Consider the following 21,089-nt stretch of genomic DNA (forward strand, 5'->3'; position numbering starts at 1 on the left):
GGTCACTTGTGGCAGGGTTCACGTCCCTCAGGATGTATCAGTACCTCTTCCATCCCACAACAGTCTTGAATGTCAGTGTCTTTCTTACCCTTTTGCACTTGACTTAAGGGGGGTTGCCACCTTTCCCCCTTTATTATTATAGTGGATTTAAAATAGTGTGGAATTGAAAAAACATGGCCGTGTAGAGGTTTATCCCATCAGAGAAACTTCAAAATAGCAAAGACATATATACAGGTGTATCCATATCGCCTGAAAGCTTTGTAATAAAGCAAGGAGGAAATACACTGTTAGAAACCAGCAAGCCATCGGCTAGACTTCTGGGAGAGCCTTTCAGTTTGCTTTACTACTGTGGTATTTGACCACTGTGACTCAAGGAATACTCATGAGAAATAATCGGACTTTGTTTTCCAGATAGCTTGATAGTCTGCTGGACCCGACTGTTAAGGACAGCTCGCTAAAAATGAACGAAGCGGTTGTAGCTCAGTGATAACTGAGAGAGTACCCATGCCTCAGAAGCTGCCACCTGCAGTCTGATGGGCGGGTCCAGGCCGACCAACACTAAGCCCCTGTTCCTTCTTTGTTAGCCTTTTGCTTTTCAACACATTGCTTGGCTTCTCCAGGTCTTGGTTTGTTTTTGCTTGTAAAGTGGAGCTAATATTTACTTCACAGGGTTATTATGTGGAGGGAATTCAGGCATATTCGAAGGGTAACAAAGAGACTTACTGAGTTGGCCAGTCATTGTTTTCGTTGTAATCATTGCTGCTGAAAATACATTATTATATCTGTGAACACCTAGCACAATAACTTCAATGTGATAACACTCTGTGTCCTCAATACGTCGCTTTTAACAATTTATAGAGACAGAATCTTAAATTTCTTGCATGTGGGATGTGAAATACGTGTTAATTAGTTGATTTAATTAATAGTTTTGTGTCATCAATTAGGTATATAATACTTATAAGGAGAAATAATTAAATGTTTATTGAACCTTGAGACCTTTAAAGTATTTGGTGGAAATACTAATTTGATTTGAGATAATCTTTTCTAGAATTTTGTTATAATGGAATAACTGTAGTTCCCGTTATTGGCCGTCCTCCTTGCTACCGTAGTCTCCATTTATGTCTGGTTTCAGGAACCCTCTAGTTAATCACCTCAAAATAGTAAATGAAAAGTTCCCTAAAAGAACTCTCCCTAAGTTTTAAGTTGTACATTATTCTAAGCAGCACGGTGAAACTGTGCTCTCCTGTGTCTTCTCCAGCATGTCCGTCTTCTGTCTGTTCATGACTAGCCAAACCTGTCTACATCTCAGCGTCCTTGTGCTGCTCCTCACCATGAGCCACTCAGTCGTTGTCTTGGTTTTCAGATCAGTGCTTGTGCCCAGATAATCTATTCCACTTCGTAATGGCCCAAAATGCAGGAGTGATGATGATTGTTGGCTGTGCCACAAAGAAGCCATGAAGTTCCTCTTGTAAATGAGAAGGTGACTTTCCTGACTCTACAGAGCAGCCCTGTGCTGTGGTTCTGAGATCTGTAGCGAGAGTGCATGTTAACCCATCAGATTGTAAACACGGAAAAAGAACTGCACAGTTTTGCTGTGTGCCTGGAACTGCGAAGGTGGCTAAGTAAGGCAACACGTAAAGATGCAAGAGGGCCACTGGCCAGGCTCAGTACCCGCGGAAAGGACCAGAGGGGACTCCTGTGTCTGTGTTCCCTATCCAACTATGGCTTTTAGTTTCTTTAAACTATTTCTGTCTACTTTGAGCTATAATTCGTGCTTTAATAGCTTTGTTTATTTACTTATAAGCAATAAATAGCCTTGTTTTCTTAAATGAGTTAAATAAGGATGCTATATCTTTTAATTTAACAAAATCTTCATACTAAAGGGTTAAAATTTTGAGTCATTGTCAACTAATTATAAATTCTGTATTAAAAAAACTATAGTTTAAGTTCCTATTTTTCTTTGGAGGGAAGGTAACATGATCTTCATTAGTGTTAATGTTTCTTCTAACTTTGCATTTAAAATGTTTTATTTTATACTTAGGGTTTCGTCCAACTCTAGAACATGGTAACTTCTCTTTTGTAAAATTATTTTAAGCACTTTATGTTTACCCTTGTATACATCCTGATCTTTTCCATATCTGCTTTTTAAACTTGATCTTGTTTTCGGTATTGCTTTTATATTTAATTATGCGTGTAGGGTTAGCCCAGCCCATTAGGGGGCGTGTTCGCCTCGGGCTAATGCTTATATATAAATCTGGCGGGTGTGAGCCCTGCCCCCTCTTTTTTTTTTGTATCTCCTGCTCATCGCTGGATCCCTGGTGTTGTAAGCTATCCCTTCATTAAAATTTGCTGTTTCATATTAAGCTAGCCTGGTTATTACAACGCTTACAGTTTGGCGCCCCGAATCAGAGCCTCCTGGGTGGCGACCGCTGGGAGCCAGCCCCCTCCTCCGGAGGCCTCTCCCTCCACGTAGATTGTACCCTCTCAACACAGATTGTACCCTCTCAACACAGCTCCTCGCCAGTCCGCTCTGCCCGACTACAGCGGCAGAAGCAGCTGACTCAATTTTTCCTGGCGCTTGTTGGAAAGTTGGCAAACGGGACTCCTAAAGGGCGACTTGGTGGATAGCTGAATCCACCCCCCCCACGAGTCTTTGCGTCCCACTTTGGGCGCCAAACTGTAAGCCAGATTTATATGTAAACATTAGCCCGAGGCGAACACGCCCCCTAATGGGTTGGGCTAACCCTACATATGCGTGCAGTTAGATTTTTAAAATAATTCCTATTTCCTCATGTTTTTGATTGACTGTGTTGATTTTATTCACTTCCCCTAGACTAGTCCACTATTTCTGAGAGAATTTAGTACTTTTTTTTGTTTGTTACTACGCTCGCAGTTGCCTCATAACAGCGGATTTTCCGTTCTCAGCCTGTTACCATCCCTCCTCCTGCTTCTTCCCTCTGAGCCTTTAATCTCCACATGAGCTTTTCATTAAATCGTACATAACCTACCTGGTTACAATCATGAAGACGTCCTCTTATTTAGTAATAGAAAAGAGGCCCAGGTAGAAACAGAATACTAATTCAGACTTTAGTGCTGTCCTCTCCTAAAGTGTGTGACTGCTTGCACTCATCTTGGAGAACAGGTTCACATTTTAATGGGCAGTATAGGTCAATTACCCCTGTTCTTTCTTGTTTTCTTCAGTGGTTGTATTTTGTGTTTTGTAAACCCCAGGGTTAGAGTGGCTGAACACAGAAGAGCCTCTCTCCATTCACAAGGACCTGTGTGGGAAAGTGGTTGTCCTCGATTTCTTCACATATTGCTGCATTAACTGTATCCACGTGCTGCCTGATCTCCACGCCCTGGAACGCAGGTTCTCTGATACAGGTATCTGCTTCTGATTGATTGCTTACTCACAGACGGTTGTACATAGCTCCTTTGCTCCAAGACTCTGGTGCGTACTTCTAGGCGTGGTCCTAACCTGTGAGCAGGAAGACGCCGTTTCCTGTGCTGTCAGGTTGGCCCTCCATTTCTAGAGCCCCTGATTTGCCTCCCAGCTGCCACTAAACTGGCTGTGCCTGGTTTCCATGGGCTTCCTCATGAGCATGGGTTAAACTTAGTGATAACAGTTCGCTTAATTGAGAACCAGAATTTAGAGTTCAGGCTTTGTCTGAGGGTTCCTGCCTAATTTACTTTTTCATGATGAGATATTTAGAAAAGTCTTTTTCTATCCCAGGCTTAACTAAATATGTTCTATGAGAAAAGTGAAGCATCTGGCCCCAAATTGTTGCTCCTCTCTGTGTGACAGTGCAAAGGTTTAAATTACTTCGCAGGAAATGCCATTAGGCCTCTGACGTGAAGCCCAGTGGAGGGCAGAGCACAGCAGATCCTTTTCCTTTGACCTTGCATCTTTGAAAGATGATTTGTTGCAGTTAATATTTTCCAAAGCACACTGGGAAATCCTCTTACAGCATTAGAGCTTCTGGAGGTAGGAAGCATTGTGCTTAGAGTTTGCTGTCCAAGTTGGAAAATAATCAGGTTTTGATTTTTTGTTGACAACACGAGTAAAATTAATAAAATGGTTTCATGTAGTTAAGTTTAAATGCATCGGTAAGCTGTGTGAACAAGTTGGGCCACTGGTCCTCTGAACAGATGTTGCCCTGGACCATGTGTATGCACAAATGCCAGATATCTTAGAATGTAGTCGAACAAGACCGCTGACAAAATCTAAAAATACAAATAAAGATTTAGATACTTTTAGCTATAATATATTCTATTTTTACAATACTAGTTGAAAGATTTACAAATGACTAAATCATCAAAACTTGATGTGTATAGATTTAAGAGCTGTGCTTTGTCATGCCCTGGGTAGTTTGTGCCTGTGTCTCTTATTCAAGCCAGCACATTTATTGAGCGTGCTTCAATTGAGTGTTTTTAGGAAATGTGGAACAAATCTGAATAAGAATAAGAAGCATTAAGATGACAAAATCCATTATTGTATAAAATTAATGTATGTAAATTTTTAAATTTTAATTACCTTAATAGTTTGCATACCAAATCCCAGTTCCCACTCCCTTCCCTCCTCCTATCCCCTCCACTTTCCACCCCACCTCCCCCATCATCCACTTCTCAGAGAGGGTAAGGCACATTGCTTTGGGGAAGCTGAGTGTCTTAGGGCTTCTATTGCTGTGAAGAGACACTGTGACCACAGCAACTTTTATAAATGGAAACATTTAATTGGGGTGACTTAGAGTTTCAGAGCTTTAGTCCATTATCATCATGGCTGGCATGGCAGCATGCAGGTAGGAAAGCAGCTGAGAGAGTTCTACATACTGATCCACAGTCAGCAGAAAGAGACTGTGTCCCACACTGGGCATAGCTTGAGCAAAGGAGACCTCAAAGCTTGCCTCAACAGTGGCACACTTCCTCCAACAAGGCCACACCTAATAGTGCCACTCCTTAGGGGCCAAGCATCCACCCACACGAGTCTGTGGAAAGGGAGGAGGTTGAGCACAGCCTGAATTACAGAGTGAAATGCCATTTCTAAACAAGGAGGGGGCGCTTAACTTCTGTCGTCACAATTAACTTTATGGAGGTAAACTTGTGCCCCCGTGGAGAAATCCAGTCTCTTTACCAGCAGTGGGGTCATTTGCTCTCTCTATATATAGACAGTTTTATGAGGCAGCTATAAACTTGAAACTGGCCATAGGGGAAGTATTTAGACCATGAGAATCAACAAACACTATAAATCAAGGAATTTTGTAAATTGTTTTTGATCGTTCCATCAAATCAAAGAGCTAGTTTGCTAGCATATTATGGGATGTGATTTGCTACCCAAGTGGCTTATTGCAAGGCTGGTAGACTGTAGACCAGTGGTTCTCAACTTGTGGGTTACGACCCCTTTGGGGATCACATGTCAGATATCCTTCATATCGGATACTTACATTACAATTCATGACACTAGTAAAATTACAGTTATGAAGTAGTAACGAGCTTATTTTATGGTTGGGGTCCACAGCATGAGTAACAGTGTTGAAAGGCTGCAGTGTTAGGAAGGTTAGGAGCCACTGCCACAGACTGACTGACTCCTCTGTGTCTCTGCATGTGGCTGTTGTGAATATTGTTTGTGGAATACATTTCTAAGCTTTGGAACCTGCTTTGGTAAGTGGTCTCAGACTTGTAATTTCCAAGAAACATTGCTGCAATAATATGCTACTATATGAAAATCCTGGTAACTCCAAACAAGCATTCCAGACTTTTTTGGATAAGAATGTTAGGGGCTGAGGTGATGCTTTTAACCAAACAATTTTACTTTCAATTCATTTTCTTTTTCAAGCCACCCTCAATGATAGTTCTTATAAAGGAGCAGTGAGGACTTAGAACCTAGGATTCCCAAGATAGTTGCCTTTGTGGCTCCAAGTGATCGCAGTGAAAGAACTCGAGCAAGGTCAAGAGGGGCTAGAAAGGACCAGATTTGGGGAGAGCACACGCAAGGTGTCAGGCCACTCTCCATGGACACACAACACACAGCTCCTCCAGCCAGGAGCCTTTAACACACTGCCAGCCAGGGAACACACTGCCAGTTGTTAGGTTCCTCTCCCATGGTTTGTACTGGAGGTGCTTGCAGGAGCAGCTTCTTTTCTGTGCCTGTTCCAGAGTACCAGACTCCCTAGATGAAAACACTTATTTGGCCTAAACCACACGGTTTCTGCACAGCTTAGACATGGCAAGCCCTCTGCCTGTGCTAAAGAAAGTGGGAGCCTGTCGGCGTAGGTGCTGGGCAAGAGCCCTTCTTCCTCTAGGCTTTTTGGGAAGTTGGGTCTGCTATGTTAACTCTTACCTATATGTATTTTCCCCAATCCATCTATTTCCTATGCTGTGTTCTTAGACAGCTGAGCTCCTGTAGAGCTGTCGGTCATTTTATGGCACATTTTCAGGGCTTTAGTCTGACCAAGAACCTAATAACTTTTTTGTCTTTTGTGTTTTGTTTCTGATCTCTGCTTCAATTTAATCTTGAGTGGTTTTGATTTCACTGTTTCCACTGCTTTAGGTGTTCTTACTGTCCAGTGTCCTCTGCCCATGGGTCCCCTCCTTGCTTTATTTCAGCCTCCCTAGCCCTGCCCCAGGCCCTCTGTATTACTGTTGTGTGTAGAGGCCAAGGTTGACTCAGGCTTCCTCCTCACTTGTGGAGTTCTCTTGTGAAGCTGGAGCTCACAGACTGGCTAAGCTGTTTGGCCAGCAGTCCCTGGGGTTGGCCTGCCTCTGTGTCTGCAGTGCTGTGATGACAGGGCCTCTGCTCTACCCTTTGCATGGGCACCAGGGATCTGAATTCATATCTCCCCTTGAGCAGCAACACTGCCAACTGAGCCGTCTCCCGGCCCTCTTCCTTTTTAATACTGTTACCCATCCTGCCCCTGTGCCTGGGATGATTTCCTCTCCTTTTCATGTAATAAAGTTATGCTTGTCGTTTAGGCTGCGGGTTTTACGTTTTTAATGTCTTCGGAAGGCTTCAAATATTTTCAGTCCCTATATTTGACTAGATTTTTGTGTAGACTGTTGCTAACTATACTTTCTGTTACAGTGTATACAATTGAATCTCTGTGTGTTTATCCTTCTGTCTTAGTCATCAGTCTGTTGCTGGGAAGAGACACCATGACCAAAGCAACTCTTATAAAAGAAAGCATTTAATGGGGTTTTGCTTACAGTGTTAGAGACTTAGTCCATAGTCGCCATGGCAAGGAGCAGACAGGCATGATACTAGAGCAGTAGCTAAGAGATTTACAGCCTGATCTGCAGGCAGCAGGCAGAGATAGAGACATTGGGCCTGGCATGCCACACCTATTCCTCCTCCTTCCCAAGGAGTTCCATTGCCTGGGGACTGTGCATTTAAATATTTGAGCCTATGGGGCCATTCTCATTCAGATCACCACACTTTCAAGTTTTTTAAATGATTTGTTTGACTAGATGGTGGTGGCACACACCTTTAATCCCAGCAATCAGGAGGCAGAGGCAGGCAGAGTTCTTTGAGTTCGAGGCTAGCCTGGTCTACAAGAACTAATTCCAGAATAGGCTCCAAAGCTACCCTGTCTAGAAAAACAGAAACAACAAAAGAAAAGAAAAGGTTTGTTTAGAAGTTATTTTGATACTGATACTTTGGAAAATGTTGTCCTTTCTTCTCTCTATTCCAGCCTTCTCACTCCTCCTTGCTTTCTTCTCTTGTTCTTTCCTACTGTGTTTCTTTTTGGTTTTGATTCTTATGTTGGAAAGAGTCATAGGGGAAGAATCTTCTCATCCTAACTTTTATGACCTATGTAATAGAAAAGCAAAATAGTTTAAGAAAAATATCTGTATATTTTAAGATTCTTAATGCTAAAAAGTGAGAATAAATACACGACGACCGAATGTATCTGAATCAGTGTAGACATCCTATTTGTACTACCTTCTATTTTACATGTTAGTGCCCCTGATTTGTGAGGCACATGCCCAAGGCCCTGTGGGTGCTGCTCACGACCTTTAATACCTGGGAGGCCCCATTTGTCATTGCTGAGTGCTTGTCAGATTGTGGCCTTCAGTAATGTTTGAATTTTAGATATAATAACAAGACAAGTACGGGTTTATTTTTCCATCTTCATGGATAATGCATAAATAGGCATTCTTACCATAGATTTTATTTTCGTTCCTTAAGTCAAAATCTCTCACCTTTTCACTGGGACAGTATATGACTTCTTCACTGACAAACATGAATTTCTAGCATTACTGTTTCTGAGCTTTAGGACCATAATCATATACTACGTTGGTTACACAAACTCAGAACTAATACAGCAAGTGACTGGCTAACGTGGGTAGTGGATTCAACATGGATACTTTGGAAAAGGGATTATAGACACCAGACATGATAAAGTGAGCCTGAGATTCCATTGTACTACTCAGGAGGGTGTGCAGTCTAAAACATGATTATTGACCTCTGTGATTTCCTGCTCAGTAATTTTAGATCACCAGAGCCATGGAAAGATGAGAAAGAAGGATGGATACTGTGGTGATATTTCTAAGGAACTGAAGGAAGGTCAGGTTGTTACAACACCTTTGAGAAAAGCAAAAGATGTGGAGATGTTTCTCTAACAGTGAAGGATTTTCTACAAGGTAGTGACTCAGCCATATCTGTTCTTTAAAGAGATCAGTCTGACTTCTAGGGAGCAAACTCGCTGTGGGTAAGAGCTGTGTGGTCTCTACAAACACCAGGGTTGGCAGAGTGACGATGGCAGTGTCTGCCGTTGGCTCAGACTTTTAGAAGCTGACATTGGGCAGTTCGTTTTAGGCATATGAAAGTGCAGTGCAATTTTGGGAAAAAGTTCTCAGGTAACAGTTAATTCTACGTACACAGTTAAGTTTAAAGCATGCTACATTAAAACTCTGCAAAGTATGTGTGACCTCTTCCATAAAGATGGTTTCTGTACCTTAAGGGCCTAGGGGAGGATCTGGTGAGGTCTTGGTCATACCAGCAGCATGGAGGTCACCAAGCTACAAAGTACATGTGGCATCTCCCCTAAGGCTGGGTTCTGATGACTGAGAAACGATGCTCAAAATAAAGGCCTAGGAGGAAGGGTCCAGGATTCAGCTGTGGCCTGGCCCTGCAGTTGGCACAGCTCACCAGGCTGTTAACCACACCCACTCCCAGCCTCTGAGTGACAACTGGTACACATCTCCTTTGTTGAGAAGACAGTCCTGTGTGTGTGTAACATCCTGGTTTCCCTAGTGCTTACCTGTGAGCACACGGTCCTTATGATCTCTACAGATGGATATGGAAGGCCTGGTAACGCTGTTCTGCTCTGTGAGATGGGGTAACAGACAGAAACCAGCTGTAGGGGGTTAGAGCAGTAGGGTGTAGTCATGAATTCAATATGGATTAATGAAGGCATTAATGGCATTAATGGGTTATTATGGAGACATTCTAGATGGAGTTCTTGCTTTTAGAATTGCATGTTTGATAATGTAGTTCCATAACAGAAAACACCAAAGAAAGTACTGATCTGGAGGGAAGGTTGTGATTCAGTTTGAAGTATCTCTGATACCTGTGTTTCATTTTCCACATAACTTCCATTGCACTTAGGATAAAGGGCTAAATTCTGACCATGATTTTCAAGGCAGGCTCTTTCTTCCTGATTGTTCTTAAGACCTTGAGCTTCTGTCCTCGTTGTATGTGCTGTCTTTTCTCCCTGAATCTTCTCCGTCACTCTCTACCTCATTTCATCTCTCATCGCTGAGATATTGTTTAGGGGAAAGTAGGTAGGAAGTATCATGGCACACTTTGATTAATATTATTACAGCTATATAATATGCATAAATGGCTTAACTTGTGAGTCCTTATTTGAATTTAGCTAATTTGGAATCATTGCTGTTATTTATTTCAGTGTTTGCCTTGTCCTAGATCTAGTCAGTGTCTTGCCCCGCAAGCTGCCTCCTGTGCTCATGCCATTTTTGGACTACTTCCTTTTCACACCAGAATATTTCTAGTTCCTCCTGTGCTTTCATAACCCATCCCCCAATCTTTAAGGAGCTCGTGGTTCCTAAGCTGACTTTGTATTTAGTTCAGTCCCTCTCAAAGACCTAAACAAGTCTTTCCAGCTGCCTCCCCCAGCAGTCACAGTGTTCATCTGAAGGGCAGGAGGAGTCACCTGTTACCCCTTATGTTTCATTTTAGCACCTCCATTACCGTGTGTGTGTGTGTGTGTGTGTGTGTGTGTGTGTGTGTGTGTGTGTGTGTGTGAGAGAGAGAGAGAGAGAGAGAGAGAGAGAGAGAGAGAGAGAGAGAGAGAAGATACAGCCTGGTTCTCACAGTGAGAACTAAACGGAAAGGTTTGCCATTCATGCACCCGTTTTCCTACCTTCTTCTGCCTTGTACTTTATCTCATTTCTTATTACCTTTTCTCTTAAACAGAAAGTGCTGCACTTGAGACATTTTGTGCATAGTATTTCACAGTATATGTACTGTGTCTTTCATTCAGCTGTTTCCCTGCATGCCGGCTCTCAGGTTCTTTCTCAGTCGTTATGGTGAATAATCTGATGGAGAGACAGGTTTTCATGTGATGATGGGCTCTCTTATGGTCATTTCCTACAAGTGAGATTGCAGAAGTCATTCTGTAGCATATTTCTAAACTCTCCATCCTGGGATTATGTTCACTTGCATTCCTGCTAGTTGAGAGTATGTTTGTCTGTGTGTCTGTCCCTCCTACTGCTTCAGCAAAGTGTCTTAACTTTCACCTGTCGAGACACCGTTCCACACACTTAATGTGGCAGTTTATCATGCGGGTAGCTTTTTCTTTAAGTTGATAACTGCTTATTGTTTGATATATAAAGGATATCTTCATGTTAATTTTATTTCAGAATTGCTGAATCTTTTAAGCTAATTGTCAAGGATTTTTCTGCTATACTGATTATATCACATGCATGCAAATGCTTTTGCAGTTCTTGTCTTTGATTCTCATGCAGTTATCTTTGCCGTCTCCCCGTCTGTATCTCAACCCCTTGTCAAATACAGTAGAGCAGGCAGGGATCTCTGACTTGTGCTTATGCTGGTTTCTCTACATTAAAAGACTTGTTCTGAGGCTGGATTATATTTATTTAATCAATTATTTTATGTAAATTATAAATATGATGTTAAACAGAACTTCGTCTGTTACTTCCAAACTTAAGGAGAATGGCAGCCACCTGTGGTAGTTAATGTTGTCGACTTGACAGGATCTAGGGTTATCTAGGAAACAGGTCTCTGGGCATGCTTAAGGGATTGACTGTATCAGGATGATTGAAGTGTGGAAATCCACCTTATCTTTGAGGGGCAGCAGTCTGTGTTGCTGGGTTCCTGGACTGAATAGAAAGGAGAAGCTTGCAGAATACCGCTAGTGTTTAGTACTCTTGGCCTCCTGACTGCAGGCGCCTCACTCTCCTCCACCAGGACTTTGGGGCTATCACAGACTATACCCTCAAACTGTGAAAATATTTTAAATAAAAAAGTTAAAGAAAAAATAAAATGTAACAGTTTTGAAAAAAGAAAGACAAAGCAGAGCAGTTCAGAAGACTGAGTCAAACACACAGAATAGTCCCTTCGTCCCTGGTAAGAAATGCCCTAATACGAGGTGCACACACTGAACATCGAGGTGAATGCCTGGATCACAGCTCTTCAGTGTTCCGGAGGGATGAGAATGGAAAGCTTGGAGAAGTGTCGGTTTAGGACAAGCATACAGGCAGGGCGTGGCTTCACTCGGATGGATCCCTAAAGCCAAAGAAGATGTAAACGATCCATATAAGTGAAGGAGAATTAGATACTGTAACCCCTCCATAAATGATGTCCACAAACGCACCTGCACAGAAAACAGCTGTCAGAAGAGGGCGCTCTCAAGCTAGGGACCTTGTCCTCAAAAACAAACGGTAAAGGTGATGACAGCCGTGTACAGTAAAGAGAATGTGTGACAGTTGTCATTAATAGCCACAGACTTGACAACTGTAGTGTTCCCTCCTGGAGTACTAGCTTCAAACAGCATTCGAGACTAATGGAAACCAACCTGGATCAGAAACATTACAAACTAAAAAGAAAAAGAAGAAATAGGTATTGATTGAATTTAGGAAACAAAAAATTCAAGATTCTATTACAAGATGTCCAAGGGGATAAATGCAGATGATAAAGGAGTGGGTGGTGCTGAATTGAAACACGGGGGTGGGGTCTCTGGGGTGGGAATAAGCTAAGCACAGGATAAAACAGTGGAGGGACAAAATGACAGAACAAGAAGACAAGCAAAGAAGGTGCAACATAAGACCACTTGGAGAACCTCAAAGTCAAAACAACCACCCCAAACTCATACCTGAAATTAGAACAGAAGGAAACTGAATATGGAGAAAAAAGAATGTTGACTCTTCATCTTCAGAGGGCCTGTCAGGTACCAGGATATTAGCCCAGAAAAGTCCTAGGGACAGCTTAATGGAACTGTTAAACTTTACAGACCACCCCCCAATAAAGAGAAAAGTCTTAAGAGCTCCAGATAAAAGGTTAGTTACAAACTATGTGCATTAGACTGGTTGAGTTGTCCCAATGGACTGCAGAGCCTACACTCTGAAGAAGCAGAAAGCAAGCATATTGTATCCATTTGCCCTTCAAGCCTCAAGGCTGTAACAAACAAACAAACAAGTTGAAGGATTCCGGGCTAGTGTGTACACCTGCCATTGCTGAGGAGTGTCCTACAGGGGAGCTCTCACCTAATTCTGGGTAAGGAGGGAAACTGCCATGGTTGGATGAAGGTATCATACATGAAGATGCAGAGCTGGGATGAAAATAGCAGTGTAGACAGAGGTTTGTGTGGTGGTCACCATTTGTTCTGACAAAACAGAACCACGAGAGGTAACGGGAGGATTTACTGTAGGAGCTGACCTACATAATGGCAGAGCTGGCTGAACAGTCTACACGGGGCCATTGCTTCTGTCTAGTATTGCCGTGCAGATGAGCTGTGGGTACCATTGTGCTAAGTCACTCTTGGCTCTTTGAAGGGCCCATCACCCAGCTCCTTGATAAATGCACAGAGGCTTGTTATTGCTTATAAATAACCTCAGTTTGGCTCATTCTTGCCAGCTTTTCTTAACTCAAATTATCACAACTACCGTTGGTCTCTGGGTTTTTATCTTTCTCTAATTTTGTATCTCTTTCTTTACTTCTTTCTTCGTGGCTTGCTGTGTAGCTGGGTGGCTGGCCCCGGATGTCTTCCTCGTTCTTTTGCTCTCCTTGCCTCGTTTCTATATTTCCTCTCTGCTTCCAGTCCTGCCTATTCTTGCTCCTGTCTCGCTATTGGCCATTCAGCTCTTTATTAGACCATCAGGTGTTTTAGACAAGCAAAGTAACGCAACTTCACAAAGTTAAATGCAGCATAAACAAAAGCAACACTCACCTTAAAATAATATTCCCCAACAGGGTACAGAAAGGCAGAAGGATAAACTAGAACCCTCGTAGGTTCTGCTTTAGATAAGGAGCGACTAACAGGTGCCCTTTTGTACATAGGTAGAGAGCTGGGGTGGGGGTGTCAAGTTCCCATTTCCTGGTGTCCCCCCCCCAGCCTGTTAAGATTTTGTGTCTCTTTTATTTTTAGCTTAATTCATTTCTGTAGGCTGTGTCTCATATACAGGAGAATGTTAGAGTCCAATCTTTTCCTATAACTAGATGAGCCCATGCATCTGTGCATCTTTAGTCTTGTGAGTGTACATATGTGTATCAGGTCACATCTTTAGTCTTGTGAGTGTACATATGTGTATCAGGTCACATCTTTAGTCGTGTGAGTGTACATATGTGTATCAGGTCACATCTTTAGTCGTGTGAGTGTACATATGTGTATCAGGTCACATCTTTAGTCGTGTGAGTGTACATATGTGTATCAGGTCACATCTTTAGTCTTGTGAGTGTACATATGTGTATCAGGTTACATCTTTAGTCTTGTGAGTGTACATATGTGTATCAGGTTACATCTTTAGTCGTGTGAGTGTACATATGTGTATCAGGTCACATCTTTAGTCGTGTGAGTGTACATATGTGTATCAGGTCACATCTTTAGTCGTGTGAGTGTACATATGTGTATCAGGTCACATCTTTAGTCGTGTGAGTGTACATATGTGTATCAGGTCACATCTTTAGTCGTGTGAGTGTACATATGTGTATCAGGTTACATCTTTAGTCTTGTGAGTGTACATATGTGTATCAGGTTACATCTTTAGTCTTGTGAGTGTACATATGTATATCAGGTTACATCTTTAGTCTTGTGAGTGTACATATGTGTATCAGGTTACATCTTTAGTCTTGTGAGTGTACATATGTGTATCAGGTCACATCTTTAGTCGTGTGAGTGTACATATGTGTATCAGGTCACATCTTTAGTCGTGTGAGTGTACATATGTGTATCAGGTCACATCTTTAGTCGTGTGAGTGTACATATGTGTATCAGGTCACATCTTTAGTCGTGTGAGTGTACATATGTGTATCAGGTCACATCTTTAGTCTTGTGAGTGTACATATGTGTATCAGGTCACATCTTTAGTCGTGTGAGTGTACATATGTGTATCAGGTTACATCTTTAGTCGTGTGAGTGTACATATGTATATCAGGTCACATCCTCTGTTTCTCAATGTGATGTCTTTGCTTTGCAGCTCAATTTTGCTGATTTCTTTTGAAATTTAGGGAAGTTAATTTTTTTTTAATTTAAAAAAACAGTGGTTAAATTAGGTGAGGTTTCACTGTATACTGAGTACTATGCTCAATTCCCTACAGAAGATTACCTCTTAATTCATTTAACCTAGGAAGTCATACCTGTTATTTTCTTCTTCTCCTCACAAGTGAGAAAGCTGATAAAGAATAAATAATTTGGCCAAAGTTTCAAATCCTTCCCACTTCTCTCCACTCTATCCAGTTCCCAGGCAACCACCCCTCACGAGTTTTTTTTTTAAAGCTGATTCCACAGTTGTCTGGTTGTCTTTTGTTTGTCTAGTCACTTTTTTGACAGTTTGGTTATGATCTACCAAGACATGTTTTTCTTCTAGTTGGGTCTTGGTGGTGTACTGACCTTGAGTTGTATAGGCTTCTGCTGTTAGCCAAAATCTGAAGATTAGACATTATTCAAATGTCTGTTTTTCCCAAGTTTCTTCTCTTTTCCTCTTGGATTCTTGCAACTCCTTAGATTTCCTAAACTGCTCTCAAGTTGCCTGAGGAAGTTGTGTTTGTTTTCATTTTCTCATAAGCTGCCTGTGGGCTCCAGGCTTTTTCCCCTGCACCTGTTTTCCAGAGAGCGTGTTCAATTTCTTTGTTTCAAGTATGTGTTTTCAACGCTTACTTTGTTTTGTTTTTTGACACAGGGTTTCTTTGTGTAACCTTAACTGTCCTGGAACTAACTCTGTAGACCAGGCTGGCCTCGAACTCACGGAGATCCACCTGCCTTTGCCTCCCGAGTGCTAGGACTAAAGGTCTATGCCACCACTGCCCTGCTTTCGGCTCTAACATTCTCATTTAGTTTTTCCTTTGCAGTCTCATCTCTCTGTTTATAGTTTCTGTCTTTTCATTCATTTCATTTGAGTTTTTCTTTTACTTCATGGGACACAATTTCAAAGCTGTTGTAAGTCTCTACTAAATCAAATGATTCTACATCGGCATCAATATCTTGCTTGTTTTTTATGTCCTTTGATGACAAAGCACATACCCTTTTTTTGTGGTACTTGTTTGAGTCGTGCTCTCACTGTGGCTCTGGGTGACCAGGAATTGGTTTACCATTCTTTGTAAAGCCATAGTTTCGAGTTGTCCCTGAGACGTTGAAATCGTATAATGTGTGGAACTTTGGAACATGGGTTCTATTGAAGTCCTGATAGATGTTTTTAGCTTCGTTTAGTAGCCATTCAGCCCAGTTACTTCTGATAATAAGTTCTCATCCTTTAGAAAAGGTATTTGTTTTTATTTTATGCATTTGAGTATTTTGCCTGTGTGTATGTGCTACACATGCCTGCAGTGCTTGCAAGACCAAAAGAGGGCACTGAGTACTCTGAATCTGGAGTTACAAATGGATGTGAGCTACCATATGAGTGCCAGGCGCCCGGTATGTCCTCTGTGAGAGGAGCAATCTCCTAACCACTGAGCCATCCCCTCTACCCCTCAGCTCATCCGTAGCTGTCTTTCCTGTCTACGCAGTAATTCAGTTCTCAGTGCTCAGCAGTTGTGTGCTCTGTTGGTCTTTCCTGTGTGCAAGTGCAGTTTCGTAAGCTGAGACATGAACATTCTCACTGCTTCCCCCTCACTCTCCAGCCTCCCTGGTTCTCTGCCCAGAATGCAGTGGGTTCAGTTAGAGTGTTAGATGCCCATATGGCTTCAGCTGACTGTGGAGCTTCTGGCTTGGTAACACCTGGCTCCTGCCCTGCTGTGCTGTGCCTCCCTATGACTGCCCTTAGTAGCTTTATCTGAAAAACAGTCCCGCACATGAGTCTGATCCTATGTGTTTATATGTAGAAATCAAGACTGTCTGTGATTGTGAATTTTGCATACATATGTTTAAATAAATTAAGTGCACTATTGTAATTCCTCTTGAATCTGTGGATTGTTTCTATTATTGAGCAAACTAATATATGGCTGATGTTTTTAAGATTTCATAGTGTCTAATGTACTTTCCATTTTCAGATGGTCTTCTGATTGTCGGTGTTCACTCAGCTAAGTTTCCAAATGAAAAAGTCTCAGACAATATCAAGAGTGCTATCCTACGATACGACATCACCCACCCTGTGGTTAACGACGCAGACGCCAGCCTCTGGCAGGAGCTTGAAGTCTCCTGCTGGCCAACACTGGTCATACTGGGACCTCGTGGAAACATGCTGTTTTCTTTGATTGGAGAGGGACATAAAGATAAACTATTTTCATATACTTCTATCGCTTTAAAGTATTACAAAGACAGGGGACAGATCAGAGATGGAAAAGTTGGAATAAAACTCTTTAAAGAGTCTCTGCCACCTTCACCACTGCTGTTCCCTGGCAAAGTAGCCTCAGACCATGCTACAGGTAGACTGGTGGTCGCAGACACTGGGCACCATCGAATCTTGGTCATTCAGAAAAATGGACAGATTCAATATAGCATTGGAGGTAAGGTTTGCTTCTAACATACTATGTAATATATTTTTCAGTTTAAAAATAGTTCAAATAAATATACAAAACAGCCTGAATTGGCTTCTGACTTTATCACCAAGTTATTTTGTTATTTAGTCTGTGGTATCCGAGTTAACCTCCCTTTCCTTTTCAGAACAAACAGAACCCAGAAGCTCCCTGTCAAAAGGAGGAAATCATTAAGTTATATGGTTTTTAGGTATATTTGTGTGTTCCATCCTGTTTTTTTTAAATAAAAATGTCTCATTTATTTACTCGTGGAAATATGCCAAAATTTTAGGTCAATGATGTTTTAAGTAGAAGTTTCATGTTTTCTTCTCTAACAAGATACTATTCATACAGTTTTCAAGACAGGAACTCAGGACAGTAACCAAGAAACTCGGTATCTAGATTATAAAGTAAACAGTCTAGGATTTCTACATGATTTTATTTTTCTCTTCTTTCGTCTTTAAGAACTAAAGCATGCATCTGGGTCCCTCCCCTTTCCATGAGAGTACAGGCCATCTCATTCCATATCTCTCTGCCTTAGACAAGAACATGCCTCTGGTTTCCATCTGCACTGTTAGTCAAAATCTCCTAAGTACATTCAGACTAATCCGCTTATCTGGGCTGAACTGACTGACACACAACAAATTAGTCAGGGGAGGGGTCATGTCCTTACTGCCAATCCCATCTCATGGCCTAGGAAACATTTTATATATGGAGTAGATCAGCTGCTCCTAAGCCATTGCTCATTGCAGTATGCCAAGTGTTCTCATCTTTTGTGTCAGCTGAGATCGTGTTGTTTTGTGGAGCCTTTTTGTTCGTGCTACTTGTTAGTTTTACTTGTAACAGGCAGTTATGAGAATTGTTGCTTGAAAATGTCTTGAATTTTACTAGTCTCTATGGGTCTTGGTGTGTGTGGTGTGTGTGTACATGCTCATGTGAGTCTGTATGCTGACACATGAGATTGTGTGTCCCCTCGAGTGCTCTCCACCTAAGCTTTTGAAGCAGGGTCTCCCAGTGAACCCGAAGCTTGTTGGTTTGGCCAGGCTTGCTAACCACTGAACTCTAGAGATGGCCTTGCTTTGGCCTCTAACCACCCCCTCCCCCACTGTGTTGCTGCTGCTGCTCTTGTTGTTTTAAAATAGGGTCAAACTATGAAGTCCTAGGTGGCCTGGAACTTTCTTTGCAGACCAGACTGGCCTCAACTCATACAGATACACCTTCTTCTGGCATTAAGAGTAGGTCTAACCATGACCGGCTTTTGTGTACACTGGCGATCCAAATGCAGATCTTCATGGTTGTATAGAGGCACATTACCAACTGAGCTTTCTTCTCACCCAGATTTTAATTTGTTATAACATTCAAAATGGCGTAGGTCTTCTTTCTTAAGATACAGGGTCTCACTATGCAGCCCTGACTGTCCTGAAACTCTCTACGTAGCTCAGTCTGTTCTGGACTCACAGAGATGCATCCACCTGCCTCTGCTTCTTAAATCGAGATTAAAGGCATGCGCTGCCATACCCAGCCCAACAGTGTTCTTTGTTAACAGACAACATCAGCAAATGGTGTTCTTGAGTGTGCCTCAAAGAATGCTGCTGTGTCCCGACATCCTCTTTGACCTGGTGGGTTTTAGACAGCGTCTCTGCCTCTGGCTCAGGCTGGCCTGGAACTCACTATGTCCCAGACTCACCTTGAATTCATAGCAGACCTCCTGCCTGCAGTGTGCTAAGATTTATAAGCATAAGTCACCACACCCACCTAATATTATTTCTTATATTTATGATTTATTGTGTGTTGGAGAGTAGAAGGGTGCTGTGTGTCCTGGCATAGAGGTCGGGATGCGGGTGGTCATGTCAGGAGTAGCAGGTGGTAACTGAAGTTCAAAGTGTCAGCCCACCAGGAAGAATCCCCTGATAGTCTCCAATAGACAAGGCCCCAAGACCCCAGACTCCAGAATTTCTTTTGCCCCTGCTGTGCCTTTCCATGTTTGCTACCAGGATATTTCTCTGGTATCTGGCATGGTGTGAATGGAAGTGGGGAGACCCCAACTGCCTGTAATGTAGTGTGTTTATCTCATGGAAACATCCGGTTCTGGGCATTTTTACCTGTGGATTACTGTGAAGATAATTTCTTCCTAGCTGATAATAATACTGTCTAATTGACAATAGTGTTAGCTTATACAGAGTATTGATGAGTAAAAATAAATGCAAGGAAATGTTACACAGCCAAGGCCTATGAGTTTCACCTAAGGAGCTGCATGGATTGTAACTCAAGTTAATGATTAAGAAAAACAATTGAAGCTGGGCAGTGGTAGCGCACACCTTTAATCCCAGCACTCGGGAGGCAGAGGCAGGCGGATCTCTATGAGTTCGAGGCCAGCCTGGTCTACAAGAGCTAGTTCCAGGACAGGCTCCAAAGCTACAGAGAAACCCTGCCTCAAAAAAGCAAAAGAAAAAAGAAAAACAATTGAGTCCCCAGGAGCCAGACTGGCTCAAATTCTCTTAATGCTGAGAGATGCAGTCACAGGCTTCGGTGTGCACCATTAGCTGAAACAAAACCTTAAAATAACTCCAGGTTGGATCAGATGTTTTGATAATAGCTTCGAGATGAAAAGCCCTGGAGTTCACAAGGACGCATAGCTGAGGTCAAAAATGCAAAGCAGCCCAGTTGTTACTAGCTGACGACTTTCCTTGCTATGGTTGGCTAATGACCAAAGGTGGTGACTAATTCCTTATACCTGTTTCTTCAGTCTTCTGATATAGAAAATCTTTTGAGAGTGGGTATGTGCCCTAAAGATTTAAAGTAGAGCTGAGTGATTCTTTTTTATGTATAAAAGTTTAGGTTTGTGATTCTTTTAAGATTTCTTATAAGATTGCCTTTCAAGATAAGTAATAAAGTGATTGGCCCTTTCTTTGTAACTGCAAAACCTAGCCATCCAGTAAAAGACCTGACTGAGAAGAATAGCTTACTTGCCACATGGTTAATCTATAACAAGTTGCTTGGGTATGAATGTATATGGGATGTTGGAATAATTTGTTTTTCATCTGTAATATGTAAAATGTTTAATTATGTAAGGGATATGGAAAACATACTATCTTTTTACTGTTTATTTTGTATTTATTATAATCATTCACTTAAAAAAGAGAATGTAACCACACTGTAATTTTTTTATTGCCTGAAAGATTTTGCTGGGGTATATAAGCTGTAAGGATAAGAATAAAGATAGAGTTAAAATGGGCTGGAAGGAAAACATCAAGAATGAAAGAGTTAGAAGGAACTAGAAGGAAAATATCAAGAAAGAGAGAAATCACCAGGAAAATCAAGACTAGAGAATGCAAAAGAAGACTAAGGAAAGGTCTGAAGGAAACCTTCAAGGGAGAATGTGAGTGTCTTTTTCCCTAGCCCCCTGATAGAAAAGTCCAGTATGTGCTGATGCTGTGGGTTCCTTTGAGCCCATGCCATCTGGAGGCTTCCCTGTCCCACCAGCAGCAGTAAGGAGACAGCTCATAGGAGCTGGTTCTCTCTTCCCACAGAATGGGCCAGAGGATCAGGTTTGGGTTGTCAGGCTTGGGAAGTTCTTTTCCTTGTGAAGCCAGCTTGCCAGTCCCCAGCTGAGTTTTTAAAAAGATTTCCTTGGTCACATGTTTTCAAGAACTACTGATTTCACATGACTTAACAGATTTTGGTGGTGGTGGTATAGTCAGGTTTCGCAGGCACTTCACTCTGGCAGTGTCTCCAGGATATTCCAGGTTGCAGATCTGAAGGGACTGCATGGAGCTCTTCTCCCATCTCTTACTTTTTCTGCAATCTCTTGAGGTTAACAACAATAATAGTGTTACTGGTAGTGGTGAGTGGTGGCCAGCCACATGCCTGCTTCATTCTGAGCACGCTGCCTGCATTTCCTCATTTTCACTCCTGTAAGGCTGTGAACCTGGGCATTACTAGTTTT

At 42.1% G+C, this 21,089-nt stretch overlaps 1 protein-coding gene across 1 annotated transcript in view; it reads left to right on the forward strand.

The window, feature by feature from the left end:
- The window catches only part of Nhlrc2 (NHL repeat containing 2), a 49,429-nt gene that overhangs the window by 1,107 nt on the left and 27,233 nt on the right, over positions 1-21,089 (forward strand). Inside the window, exons 2-3 of the mRNA XM_075974502.1 lie at positions 3,232-3,384; positions 16,679-17,134. Of these exons, the coding sequence (XP_075830617.1) occupies positions 3,232-3,384; positions 16,679-17,134 (609 nt within the window). The remainder of the gene's footprint in view (positions 1-3,231; positions 3,385-16,678; positions 17,135-21,089) is intronic.

Source organism: Microtus pennsylvanicus, chromosome 5 (genome assembly GCF_037038515.1).
Source record: "Microtus pennsylvanicus isolate mMicPen1 chromosome 5, mMicPen1.hap1, whole genome shotgun sequence".
NCBI lineage: Eukaryota > Metazoa > Chordata > Mammalia > Rodentia > Cricetidae > Microtus > Microtus pennsylvanicus.